General features: G+C 56.0%; 1 protein-coding gene across 6 annotated transcripts in view; it reads left to right on the top strand.

The window, feature by feature from the left end:
• The window catches only part of HDAC11 (histone deacetylase 11), a 28,968-nt gene extending 23,365 nt beyond the window's left edge, over positions 1-5,603 (top strand). For all 6 annotated transcript variants that reach the window (XM_054483734.2, XM_054483733.2, XM_054483736.2 and 3 more), the window contains 4 exons: positions 1,058-1,120; positions 2,073-2,169; positions 3,292-3,470; positions 3,659-5,603. In XM_054483734.2, the coding sequence (XP_054339709.1) occupies positions 1,058-1,120; positions 2,073-2,169; positions 3,292-3,470; positions 3,659-3,874 (555 nt within the window). In that variant the 3' untranslated portion in view covers positions 3,875-5,603. The remainder of the gene's footprint in view (positions 1-1,057; positions 1,121-2,072; positions 2,170-3,291; positions 3,471-3,658) is intronic.
• The last annotated feature ends 7,072 nt before the right edge of the window (positions 5,604-12,675 follow it).

Genomic DNA, 12,675 nt, shown 5'->3' with positions numbered 1-12,675 from the left:
CTCGCCTCCAAGAGCCCTCCTGGAATCCTCCCCATAGCTCCAAATTAACTGTTCTCACCCTGAATTATAGACAAGGGGCCTATGCTGGAGCAGGGAGGGGGCTTGTCTGGGTTGCTCAGCCAGGCTGGAACTGAATCCAGATCTGACACTTGCTCCTCTTCCATGTTGCTTAGAAGGGTTGCCTGTGGTGGAAGGGAGTTATTCCAGCCTCCCACAGAGCCAGGGGACTAGAGAGGGTCAGGATCTGCTGTATAGCCACATATTAAGCTGTAGGAAGAAGGGCATGGCTGGCAAAGGGAGTAGGGAGTGGAAAGAATGATGGTGCTGATAGTACCTGGCACTTCTGCATGCTCCAACCCACGCTGTGCTCCAGGACTTACTCCCTGAATCCTCGCAGACAGACAGGGGCCCACAGAGGTGAGGGCATGCAAATAGCAGGGGCAGAATTGGTGCTGGCCTCTGGTCTGTGGGGCCCTGCAACTCCCCTGCCACTCTGTGCCTGGCTCGTGCTGGGCATCAGGAACAGACTGACGTGTTCCTATGTGTCCCTGCTCTCATGGGGCACATACACTGATGGGGGGAGGCAGGCCATTAGGAGAAGGGGGAAGCACAGGAGTCCTTCCTTGGGAGGAGGGAATGAAGGCTTCCTAGAAGAGGGGGCATTTAGGACTTGGCCTTGTAGGATGAGGCAGAGGTTGGGGACTGAAGTCCCAGGGCTGTGGGGATTCTCTCCTTAACCCCTACACATTTCCTAGGGAATCTGGGAAAATCCAGGGCCTGAGTGACCCACTTACCTCCTGACCTATGACCCTTCAGGGCACAGGACATGCCCCCTCCTCCAGGGAGCCTTCCCTGACCACCTCCTGCATACACACGTGGAGCCCCACAGCTGGAGCTGCACAGCTCTCCCTGGCAAGTGACATCTTTGCTGGGTGGCCTGATTACCCACAAGCATTAGGCACCCCTCCCCGCCCCTCGCCAGCCAGCTGGGAGTTGCTGTAGGGCTGGGTCCTCTGGCCGCCCCAGGTCCTCATGTCTACCCTCTCCTCCCTGGCAGTTTCTGTTTGAGCGTGTGGAGGGCATCTCCAGGGCTACCATCATTGATCTTGATGCCCATCAGGTGAGTGCCCTGCAGGGGCTGAACTCTTGGGGGACCTGCCAACCCCAGTTCCAGAATCTCCCTGGGGCAGGAGAGTCTCCCTCCTCATGTCCCCATGGCTCTCACGGCTTCTGTCTTCTGTCTCTCGGGCTACAAATGCAGGGTCTGTCTTTGTCGCTCTGTCCAGGACAGCGGGTTGTCCTCATTGCTCCCGAGGGTCCTCCCTCCCTCCTCCTGACTGCCCCCACATGAGGCTCTTCCTGAAGCCCACTCTGATGGGACTGCTCTCGTGTGCAGAGCTCTGCTGTGGGCGCCATTGCTTACGAATAATTTGGGGCACTGCACCCTGCCCAGAGCTGCTGAGCACTGGCCACCTGCCTCTCAGGTGGATGCCCACACACATAGCTTGGCTCAGGCACCTGGGGTCACCATTTAAGAACTCGGCGCCTAGGGAGTAAAGTGTCAAAGCAGAGGGTTACCTCCTCCTCAGGACCCCTAATGAGGCCAGTGCCTCTGGTCAGACAGGGAGGGGACCCGGTGGGCTCCGGAAGGCACCCCCCACACCATTACTGCTGTGGCTTTGTGCTAGTTGGGGCCCTGCCTTGGGTTCTTGTGACCCCGAAATCCTGAGCCAGGTCACATGTGGACAGTCCTTTACAGTTTGCTTTTCACATCCCTGATCCCAACCAGTCCCACCACAGACTTGAGAGGGCGGCAGAGCGGGATTTCTTCCTCTGATAGGGAACCCAAGAGGGCTGGGCTTGCTCAAACCCATGCTAGAAGGTGCCGGGGCCTGGTTTTAAGGTTGAATCCCAGCTCTGCCCCTTAACAGCCATGAGACCTGCTGCCCCCGAGAGCAGGCCATGCTGCCCTGGCAAATGGGGAGTTTCCTGAGGCGGGGGTGGGTGGGTGGCGGAGCCCCAGCCTTGCCTAGGGCACCTACCCAAGAGCAGCTACTGTGACCTCCCCACAGGGCAATGGGCATGAGCGAGACTTCATGGACGATAAGCGTGTGTACATCATGGATGTCTACAACCGCCACATCTACCCCGGGGACCGCTTTGCCAAGCGTAAGCTGCTGCCCCTACCCTCGTCTTGGGTGTGTCCTTGTGGATGAGGCTCTCACCTGAGTGTCTCCTGCCTGCTAGGCCCTGCAGAAGCCACTGCAGTGGTTCGTAGCATCCCTGTGAGGTGATCCTTCCCACTTTACAGATGAGGAAGCCGAGACCTGGAGAAGTCACTCGACCCACCCAAGATCACATAACCTTTCCAATAAACATGCATCTGTCTGGCAAAATACAGGAAAGGATGAAAGAAGAAAAAGAAAAACAGGATAAATTTGAAAATACGAAATAAGAAATAAATTCACATAGGCTGGGCGTGGTGGCTCATGCCTGTAATCCCAGCACTTTGGGAGGCTGAAGTGGGCGGATCACCTGAGGTCAGGAGTTTGAGACCAGCCTGACCAACATGGAGAAACCCCATCTCTACTAAAAATACAAAATTAGCCGGGTGTGGTGGCGCATGCCTGTAATCCCAGCTACTCGGGAGGCTGAGACAGGAGAATTGCTTGAACCTGGGAGGCGGAGGTTGTGGTGAGCCAAGATCGCACTCCAGCCTGGGCAACAAGAGCGAAACTCCATCTCAAAAAAAAAAAAAAAGAAAAAAAAAAAAAGAAATTCATTTATAATTGTTAAAATGAAAATGCATTAAACTCATCAATCAAAAGGCAGAGACTCTCAGATGAGATTTAAAAACAGGGCTGCCACCTTTGCAGGTAGGGGACATTTTTGCACCAGTTGCGATGAGTCTGGTGTGGATAAGTCAGCAGCTAGTATGGCCCAAGGAACCAGTTTCTGAACAGAACCTCACATGTGCTGAGCCTGGGCTTAAGGGCAGGACAGGGTGTCCATGTGTGTAGGCAAGACCCGGAGGAGGCAGTGAAATCTGACATTGCCAACACAGATCTCCACACCCCCAGGGCAGTGTCTCAGCTTCAGTGCCGCTTCTCTCCTTTGAGTCCCCCTTTTTGGAGCTCTTGGTGCTCTTTTCACCTTAGTTTTGGGTGGAATGAGGCCGAGCAGTGCTGAATCTGACAGACCAGTTTCCAGTCTTGCCTGGTGTCCACAGTCTTGTCCTGAGCCTCAGTTTCCCTTCTCTATAAATTGAGGCCATCCATGTCTCTCTCCCAGAGGCCATCAGGCGGAAGGTGGAGCTGGAGTGGGGCACAGAGGATGATGAGTACCTGGATAAAGTAGAGAGGAACATCAAGAAATCCCTCCAGGAGCACCTGCCCGACGTGGTGGTATACAATGCAGGCACCGACATCCTCGAGGGGGACCGCCTTGGGGGGCTGTCCATCAGCCCAGCGGTACGTCCTGACCCTTGGGGCCGCGGGAGGGTCTGCTCTATGGACCAGCAGGAAAGGTGGGCGGCCTCATGTCAGGGAGGAGATGGGCTGAAGCAACAGCAGTTTGGAGCAGGGCTAGCCCTGCAGCAGGACTTCCTGACACCATGGGGGTCTGGCCTGCCTGAGTCACCCTCCTCTTCCCCTAACAGGGCATCGTGAAGCGGGATGAGCTGGTGTTCCGGATGGTCCGTGGCCGCCGGGTGCCCATCCTTATGGTGACCTCAGGCGGGTACCAGAAGCGCACAGCCCGCATCATTGCTGACTCCATCCTTAATCTGTTTGGCCTGGGGCTCATTGGGCCTGAGTCACCCAGCGTCTCCGCACAGAACTCAGACACACCGCTGCTTCCCCCTGCAGTGCCCTGACCCTCGCTGCCCTGCCTGTCACTTGGCCCCGCCTATCCGCCCCTTAGTGCTTTTTGTTTTCTAACTCATGGGGTGGTGGAGGCAGCCTTCAGTGAGCATGGAGGGGCAGGGCCATCCCTGGCTGGGGCCTGGAGCTGGCCCTTCCTCTACTTTTCCCTGCTGGAAGCCAGAAGGGCTTGAGGCCTCTATGGGTGGGGGCAGAAGGCAGAGCCTGTGTCCCAGGGGGACCCACACGAAGTCACTGGCCCATGGGTCCAGGGAGGCAGGCAGTTAACTGAGAATCGGAGAGGACAGCCTAGGTCCCAGGCACAGCGAGGGCCCTGGGCTTGGGGTGTTCTGGTTTTGAGAACGTCAGACCCAGGTCAGAGTGAGGAAGCTTCCACCTCCATCCTGACTAGGCCTGCATCCTGACTGGGTCTCCCTCCCTCCCCTTGGTCATGGGATTTGCTGCCCTCTTTGCCCCAGAGCTGAAGAGCTATAGGCACTGGTGTGGATGGCCCGGGAGGTGCTGGAGCTAGGCCTCCAGGTGGGCCTGGTTCCCAGGCAGCAGGTGGGAACTCTGGGCCCGGATGTGAGGGACGGTCAGGAAGGGGTACAGGTGGGTTCCCTCATCTGGAGTTCCCCCTCAATAAAGCAAGGTCTGGAGCTGCCTTCCCAGGCCCTTCTGTGGGGGTGAAGGTGGGGAAGGCCTGCGGCCCCCAGATCACTGCCTTAGCGGTAGTGTTGCCTGTTCAGTGCACTGGGCAGGTTTTGGGGGAGGAATTCTTAGCTCAAGGACAGGCCTCAGCCCTGTGGCCTCCAGGGGACCGCTGACCCAGGCGGGGAGGGGACAGAAAAAGGGTGGGGGACATGGGCATGCCAGGCTCACCGGTGGAAATCAGGGATGCAGGGTGGTGCCCAAGCCAGGTCCTGCAGGAATCCAGGCTCAGGAAGGGACCCAGACACTGGTGAGGCGGGGCAGGGCTTCCTGGAGAGAGGGCAGCAAGGATCTCTATCTTGGCCTGGGGATTGTGAACATAGGTAGCCGGGGCAGGGCCCTGGGTGGGACTGTGGCCTCCACTGGCCTCACCAAAGTGCCTGGGCCCCAATCCTCCGTGCCCAGGGACCCCAGGTGGGCCAGATCTCTGGCCTGTTCATCAGCCCTACTCATGGGGACATTCAGGGACCTCCAGGAAGTGGGCGGGGGACCATCCACCCCTGCTAGCCAGCAGCTGTGGCCCTGATCAAATCAGGGGCTGGGGAGGGAAAGTGGGTCCATTGAGGTGGCCCTGCTCCATCAGCCCCCTACGGGACTTGTGTTCATTACAGTGGGGGGGGTGCTCCCACTGTCTCCTGGCCTCCCTCATGCTCCCTCTGCTGCAGGGAGAAGGGTTCCAAGATCACAAAATGTCAACAATGCTGGCCTCCTGGACCAGACCCCGAGGCTCTAACAATGCACTCTGAGATCCCTACCCTTGCCGTTGGTGTCTGTTGCTGACTCGAGGCACCTAACATCCGTTCACACCCAACACAGGCCAGCGACTTCTGGGGCTCAGCCACAGACACGGTTTGTCACTGTTGAACTTCTGTTCCTGGAGAATCCTAGAGGCTTGATTGGCCCAGCCTGCTGTGTGTGCTGGAGGTGAAGAATCCCTACCTCTTAGGGGTGAAAGGAAATGAAAATGGAAAGTTCTTGTAGCACAAGGCCTGACATGGGTAGCTGCTCAATAAATGCTAGTATGTTATTCCATCCTCTGAGTCCTGTGGAGTTGGTAATGATTCCCATTTCACAGATGAGGAAACTGAGGCTTGGCAGGGGTGAGAAATTTGCCCCAGGCCACACCTCTCAGCAGATCTCAACAGTGGTAGAGCCAGGCTTGAATCCAGCTCTGCCAGATCCCAAAGTAAAAGTTTTCAGCTGCCTCACACTTGGCAAGGGGGTGGGGGTGGAGGGAGTTACTCTGGACAGAGAAGGGTCTAGGATCCCGGGGTGATAAGGTCACTGGGCTGGGGTCTGGGACAGCCTGGGAATGGGTGGGCAGGCACAGCTGGGCTGTGATGGTGGTTCTGCTGCACAGTGGGAGGGGGCCCTGGTAGGGCAGTTGGTGAATGGGGTGTCTTCCAGGCCTGGGGTGCTTTTGGAGCGCTTATGGGGATGGGCTGCCCCGAGATGAGGCTGGGCTGGGGTCGGGGGTGGGGTATCCAGGCAGGGGGAAAGGCAGAGCCTTCGCCGGGCAGAGTGACCAGAGCATCCCCAGTATCAGTGGCACAGCCTGGGTAGGGGGCAGGGTGGCCCCTTGAGGGTCAGACAGGGTGCCAGGGACAAGGACATGGGGTAGCAGGCAGGGGTCCCGCTAGGCCTTGTGCTGGGTGGGAGGAGACTGATAAAGGCTGATGCTGACTAGGTGGTACTAAGGGCCAGGCCCTATCCAGACTCTAGCTGGGAACTGCATATGGAACTTCATGGCGCTCTGAAGTAAGAACTGTTTCCATGCCTACTTCACAGGTGTAGAAGCAGAGGCAGGAAAGGGGTTAGTTACTTGCTGAGCACCCGCAGCCCCTAAGTGGAGGAGTAAGGACTGGAGCCCAGGCCCCAGCTCCAGAACCTGTGAGCTGTTTCTTCCTTAAAGATGCTCGTGGAAGAGGTTGTCCTGGGAATAAGAGCCTCAGTACCTGGAAGGCACTCAGGACACTGGGTGGCTTTCTGCTGCTCCCAGTAACTGTCAGGGTGAGGGGGAGGAATGTCCTGTAGGTCAGGCGGGAGAATTGAGGCCAGGTGAAGTGTTTGGACCTGTTTGCAGGATCTGTGCATTTTGCTGTGTGTAAATTACACCACAAGTTACATCAATCCCAGTGGAGCAGGTCAGCTTCATGAAGTGGCTGAGAGATGGCACAGCAGCCCTGACGCCCCAGTGGCTGCTGGCAGCCCTGGATAAGAGCAGGGACAGGCTGAGGACAACTGGCCATCAGACTCGTGATCTGGGGAGACCTTGGGAGGCATGACCTTGCACCATGCCTGGCCAGTGAGCTGGCTGAGGCTTGGGGAGAGGGATTTCATCTTGGGAGACACAGCTCTGTTCTCTACGGGACAGACGCAGGGAGGTTCCAGCAGGAAGCAGCAGTGCCCGGCTGTAACCTGGCCCCTGCCCAGAACCCACCCCTCCAGGCTAGGCTAATAGAGCCCCAGCGGGGGCAGAGGCAGGCATGACCATCCCTACTCTGCTGCCTCAGGCATAAACAAAGGCGGTTGCTGGCACGGGGCCCCTCCCTGTCTAGCGGGACTCCTGGGCAGACCTAAAGGAAGACTTTTATGATGTCTCCCTGGCTGCACAGCCAAACATTTGGGGTTTAGGGCCAGGAACTCCTCCAGGGCAGCCTGCCCTTGAGTTGGTTTCATTCAGCTCAGCCAGCACTGGCTGGGGACACCCTGCTCAGGCCCAGGGCCAACGCGCGAGGCTCTGCACCACTCTGGAAGTGACGCCATCACGTGATTGCTAGGGAGGCCCAGGGAGCGGATGCATGGGCTCCAGTCCCTTCAGCCTGGCTCTGAGTCCTGCCTCCTCCCCTTGATAGCTGTGTGCCTTAGTTTACTCATCTGCAAAATGGGGATGATAGCACCTATCTCCTAGGTGTTGGAGAATTAAATGAGTGAATGTTTGTGAAGGGCTTAAAGCAAGAGTAAGCACTCAATCAAGCATGCTTGATTGTGGCTGTCGGCACTCATCATCACCACCACCATGTTACTGATGGGAAACAGAAACTCAGAGAGGTGAAATGGCTTGCTGAAGACTGCAGAGTCGGTCTATGGCAAAGCTAGGGAATGCACCCACATCCATCCGACTCCAACACTAGTGCCCTTTCCCCATGGCCAGGCCCTCTGGCAAACAGTGTCTTGGTGAGCATGGCATCTTGCATGCTGCCTGGACTTCCACGCCCTTCCCCAGCTCATACCCTTACCAGCAACCCCGGGAGAGGCAGGCCTCAGCACCCCTGTTGTCCAGATGAGACAGGGACCCGGATGGGAAAGGCAGTCCCACGGCCCCTCAGCAGTGGTGGCAGGGAAGTGTGGCACCTGTGGGTACATGGCTGTCTACTCAGGCTGGGGCCTGCAGAGACGGGCGCTCTCACGTCCTGCCCTGGAAATGCTGTTCAGCTGGAAAACATACGCTGGGCTTTCTAAAGGGCCATTGGCTTTCAGCTTGAACTTTCAAAGTACAAAGTGAATTAAAAAATAGTCATAAAACAGAGCAGGCAGCTGAGAAATGCATCGTGGATTGGCTCGTGCAGCTGGGGCTGGGGCCCTGGAGAGTACCTGTTCCACCTGCCTGTTCCATCTGCCTGTTCCACCTGCAGAGGCCCAGCCTCGGTGCTGCAGCTGGACAGGGCGTGCGGGGGTGGACGAGAAGGGAGGTGTCCTTTGAGGAGGCCTGCTCACCCTGGCTCAGTGATGGCTGTCAGCATTGTCAATTTGTGGATGGGGAAGGTGAGGCCCAGGGAGGGCTTGAAGGAGCCTGGCACCCCCTGGCAAGCAAACCAGAACCCCAGCCTCCTCCCCACCTCACCTGGCAGCCTTGCGGGGGGTGGCTGTGGTGAACATGTGCCATGTGCCAGGCCACGTGTGTGAGAGGATTGCAGAGGCCCGTGCACGGCGAGGCCCATGCCATTCTCTGCGTGCCTGGTCCTTGTTTATCCTCACAGCAGCCTCCCTGTGCAGGGTCCTGGAGCTCCATTGTCCAGGCTGGAACACCAAGGCTCAGAGGGGCCTGCAGGCCCTCGCCCATGGCCACACATGGTGGAGTGGCAGAGTGGTCAGTCTTCACCACCACCCCGGGTGTTGACCTCTGAACTCCCTGATTTTATTAGGGCTGAGGCACAGTGTACAGGGCGGGTAAAAGCCAGGACCTCAGCTCAGGGTGACCTCAGCTCAGGGTGGAGAGTGGCCTCCGGAGAAAGAACGCAGCTCTGTCGTTGTCCAGCCAGGGTTTCAGTCTTGCCTTTGCTGTATACCTGCGCTGTGGCCCCGGGCTGAGCCTCATTGCCTTCTCTATAGAGGACTCTGGTAAATAGTGGGAATGGGGCTGGCATACAGCAGGTGCATAATATATGTGACACTGGCCAGGGGCTTCTTTACCCTCTTCTGTTCTCATCACCTCTTTGACTCAGAAACAGGGCAAAGTCCTGTTTCCATCTCTGGTTTAGGGCCTCCCAGTGAGCTGCGGGGCAGCCCTTTTAGGCAGGGCCCCAGGCCAAGGCTTGCCCAGCCCTCGCATGCACCCGCCTAGGGCTGGGCCTGAACCACCCCCAACCCTCCCAGGGCTCCAGGCTCCTGGCTGGAGAGTTCACAGGGTCTGTTCAGCTGAAAGGACCTGGGGACACATATCATCAGGCCTGGCCCCTGGGATGCTGGGGAGCCTCCCTGAAGCCTGCTGCACCTCTCCGCCCTTGGCCCTGGGGAATGGGGCTGGGCAGGTCACCATCTCTAAACTGTGGGAAGATAGCCATCTTCCCTTGGGGAAGGTGGTCCCATACAGGGAAAATTCAGGCCTGGACTTGGATCTGTGTTTGAATCTAGGCTCTCGGTGGCTGTGGGCAAATCACTTCATGCTTTGTGCCTCAGTTTCCTCCTCTGTAAATGGGGATGATAATCCCTTCCTTCCCTAGGGTGGCTTGAGGGTCAAGGAGGCTAGGCAGGTAAAGCACCAGTCTGGGTCCCCCTCACATCCAGAATTCGCAGGTCACCCCTGCTGGTCCTGAGACAGTGACGTTCTTTTCTTTTCTTTTTTTGAGACGGAGTCTCACTGTGTCACCGAGGATGGAGTGCAGTGCAGTGGCGTGATCGCGGCTCACTGCAGCCTCCACCTCCCAGGTTCAGGTGATTCTCCTGCCTCAGCCTGCCCAAGTAGCTGGGATTACAGACACCTGCCATCACGCCAGGCTATTTTTGTATTTTTAGTAAAGACGGGATTTCACCATGTTGGCCAGGCTGGTCTCGAACTCCTGACTTCAGGTGATCCGCCCGCCTCGGCCTCCCAAAGTGCTGGGATTACAAGCGTGAGCCACCGCGCCCAGCCGACGGTGACCTTCTGAAAGAAGCAGGTAGTGTGACCAGTGCATGCACACTCTGGGAGCCAGGACAGCAGATTCAAGTCCCACTGCTGCCTCTACCCTCCATGTGACCTTGGACAGGTGACAGCTTCTCGTGCCTCAGTTTTCCCATCTGTCAAATGGGGTTCACACTAGCACCGGCCTCACAGAGTGGTTGTGAGAAGGAACGAACCCATGCTTAAATGGGTTTAAGACTGGACCTTAAGAACTTAAAAGAACTGCACCTAATCAGCCTCAGCTCTTGTATCACTGAGGGGCAGGAGTTGCCAACATTACTGTAATCAACACCTCCACCTTTATTTACCCGGCAAAGCAGTACAGTAAGTCCACATTTAAGTCCTTGATAGGTTCTTGGAAACTGACTTTAAGTGAAACCACATGAAATCATTTGAATCAGGCCAGGCCAGTGGTTCACACCTGTAATCCCAGCACTTTGGGAGGCTGTGGACGGGTCACCTGAGGTCAGGAGTTGAAGACCAGCCTGGCCAACATGGTGAAATCTCGTCTCTACTAAAAATACAAAAATTAGCCAGGCATGGTGGTGTGTGCCTGTAATCCCAGCTACTAGGGAGGCTGAGGCAGGAGAATCGCCTGAACTGGGGAGGTGGAGGTTTTAGTGAGCTGAGATTGTGCCACTACACTCTAGCCTAGGCGACAGATTGATTGGGATTCCATCTCAAAAAACAAAAAAACAGTTTGGATCTGTGTCCCCTTCCAAATCTCATGTTGAAATGTAATTTCACATAATCCCCAATGTTGGAGGTGAGGCCTGGTGGGAGGTGATTGGATCACGGGGGTGGTTTTCTTATGAATGGTTTAGTATCATCCTCTTGGTACTGTCCTCATGACAGTGAGTGAGTTGTCATGAGATCTGGTCATTTAAAAGTGTGTGGTACTTCCCTCCTCTCTCCCTTGCTCCTGCTCTGGCCATGTGACCTGCGGGCTCCCTCTTTGCCTTCCGCCATGATTGTAGGTTTCCTGAGGCCTCCTCAGAAGCTGAGCAGATGCAGGCACTATGCTTCCTGTAGAGCCTGCCAAACCCTGAGCCAATTAACTTTCTCTCCTTTATAAACTATCCAGTCTCAGGTATTTCTTTATAGCAGTTGGAGAATGGACTAACACACCAGCTGTAACAAAACCAATTTTACCATAGGCTAATTGATATAAATAAGAGTTAAGTTCCTACAACACATTTTTGGTCACAAAAACAACATCAAACTTTTCTAATATGAAGCACCTCTAATATTAAACATTGAAATAAATGTGAGGTATACATACATTTAAAAAAGACTAGTAAAAACAAGATATGTACCCACTTATTCCAGTCTCGGCTCTGGGGTGGCTGGAGCCTGTCCCAAGAGCACAAGATGGGAACCAGCCCTGAGCTAGATATCACCCCATTATCACTGTAGGGCACACTCACACTGGGGCCACGTAGACACACTGGTTCACCTAACACCCACATCTGCAGGATGTGGGAAGAAGCCAGAGTACATGGAGGGAACCCATGCAGACGTTGAGGGAACGTTGCAAACTCCACACAGACAGCGGGCATGGCCAGAAATCGACACTTTTTTCTTATTAACGAGACGATGTTGAACAAAACGATATTATTTGAGGACCTGCTGTATTCAGTGACTTCTCTGCTATTTTCTGGGTGCCAGGCCCTGTGTTGGGTGCCAGCACACAGACCATGTCTTCCCTCCTACTGGTCTCCAAGTTTCTCCAGACCTGTTGCATCTCTGGGTCATTTGAGGACAGGATGAGGGTCTTAGAGGGCCAGTGTGGGAAGGACTCTCATGGCCCATGCAGTCCAACTTCTCCTTGCACAGACAGGGAAACTGAAACCCAGAGAGAGCAGGAGCCTTAGGCCGAGCAGGAGCTGGGACCCACGGGGAGGCAGGTTCAGCAGGGCAGTGTCCACAGTGAGTAGAGCTTGGGTCTAGTTGTGCTGCCTTGGGTAAGGCAACCACCATTTTGAGCCTCAGCCGTTTCCCCCATCAGATGCCCTGGCACGTGGCAAATGCTCAGTTAATTTTAGCTAATAATATTACCTAAGTCAGAGTAAGAAAGGACTTTCTCATAGCCAGAACTGTGCACAGAGCACCATGATAGTGGCCAGTGCAGAAGGAGCGCTTGCTAGTTTTGGCACACTCTAGGCACCACGCTTGTATCAAATGGCTTTGTCCTCATGTAACTATGTTTGGCAGATGAAGAAAGGGGACTGGGGGAGGTTTGATGGCCCGCCAAGGCTCTCCCAGCCAGGGTGGTAGAGCCCGGGGCTGACACCTAGCTGGCCGCAGTCACCCCCACACTGGGTGCCCTGTGGGGTGTGACCTCTCATACCCCTCAAAGGGGTGCAAGTGGAGGCTTGGGGCTGTGGGAGCCATCTGGGACTTCCCAGTTTCTGGGACTTTCCTAGCCCCTGCCAACCCTGAGAGGCTGAGTTTCTCAGGGTGTGCCCTGGTCTTGGAACCAGAGGGAAGGGATCAAGTGTGAGGGGGGCTCCTGCTGCGGCAGTAGGAAGTGTGCAGGGGCCTTGCCAGAGGCCCGCTCCCTTCTGGGACCCTCCAGCCAGTGTGTGCAGCCCGCCGGTTGTCTCGGTAACTGATACCAGGTGGCCAGACAAAGTTACGGTGTGTGTCTGGGAGGCTATTTTGTCTAATATGCTAAAAGGCCTTTGGAAATTCCTGGAGCCCATCTGGTCCTAGTTACCC

The sequence above is a fragment of the Pongo pygmaeus genome, chromosome 2 (assembly GCF_028885625.2).
Source record: "Pongo pygmaeus isolate AG05252 chromosome 2, NHGRI_mPonPyg2-v2.0_pri, whole genome shotgun sequence".
NCBI lineage: Eukaryota > Metazoa > Chordata > Mammalia > Primates > Hominidae > Pongo > Pongo pygmaeus.
The sequence above is the reverse complement of the archived record's forward strand: the minus strand, read 5'-3'. Positions and strand labels throughout refer to the sequence as shown.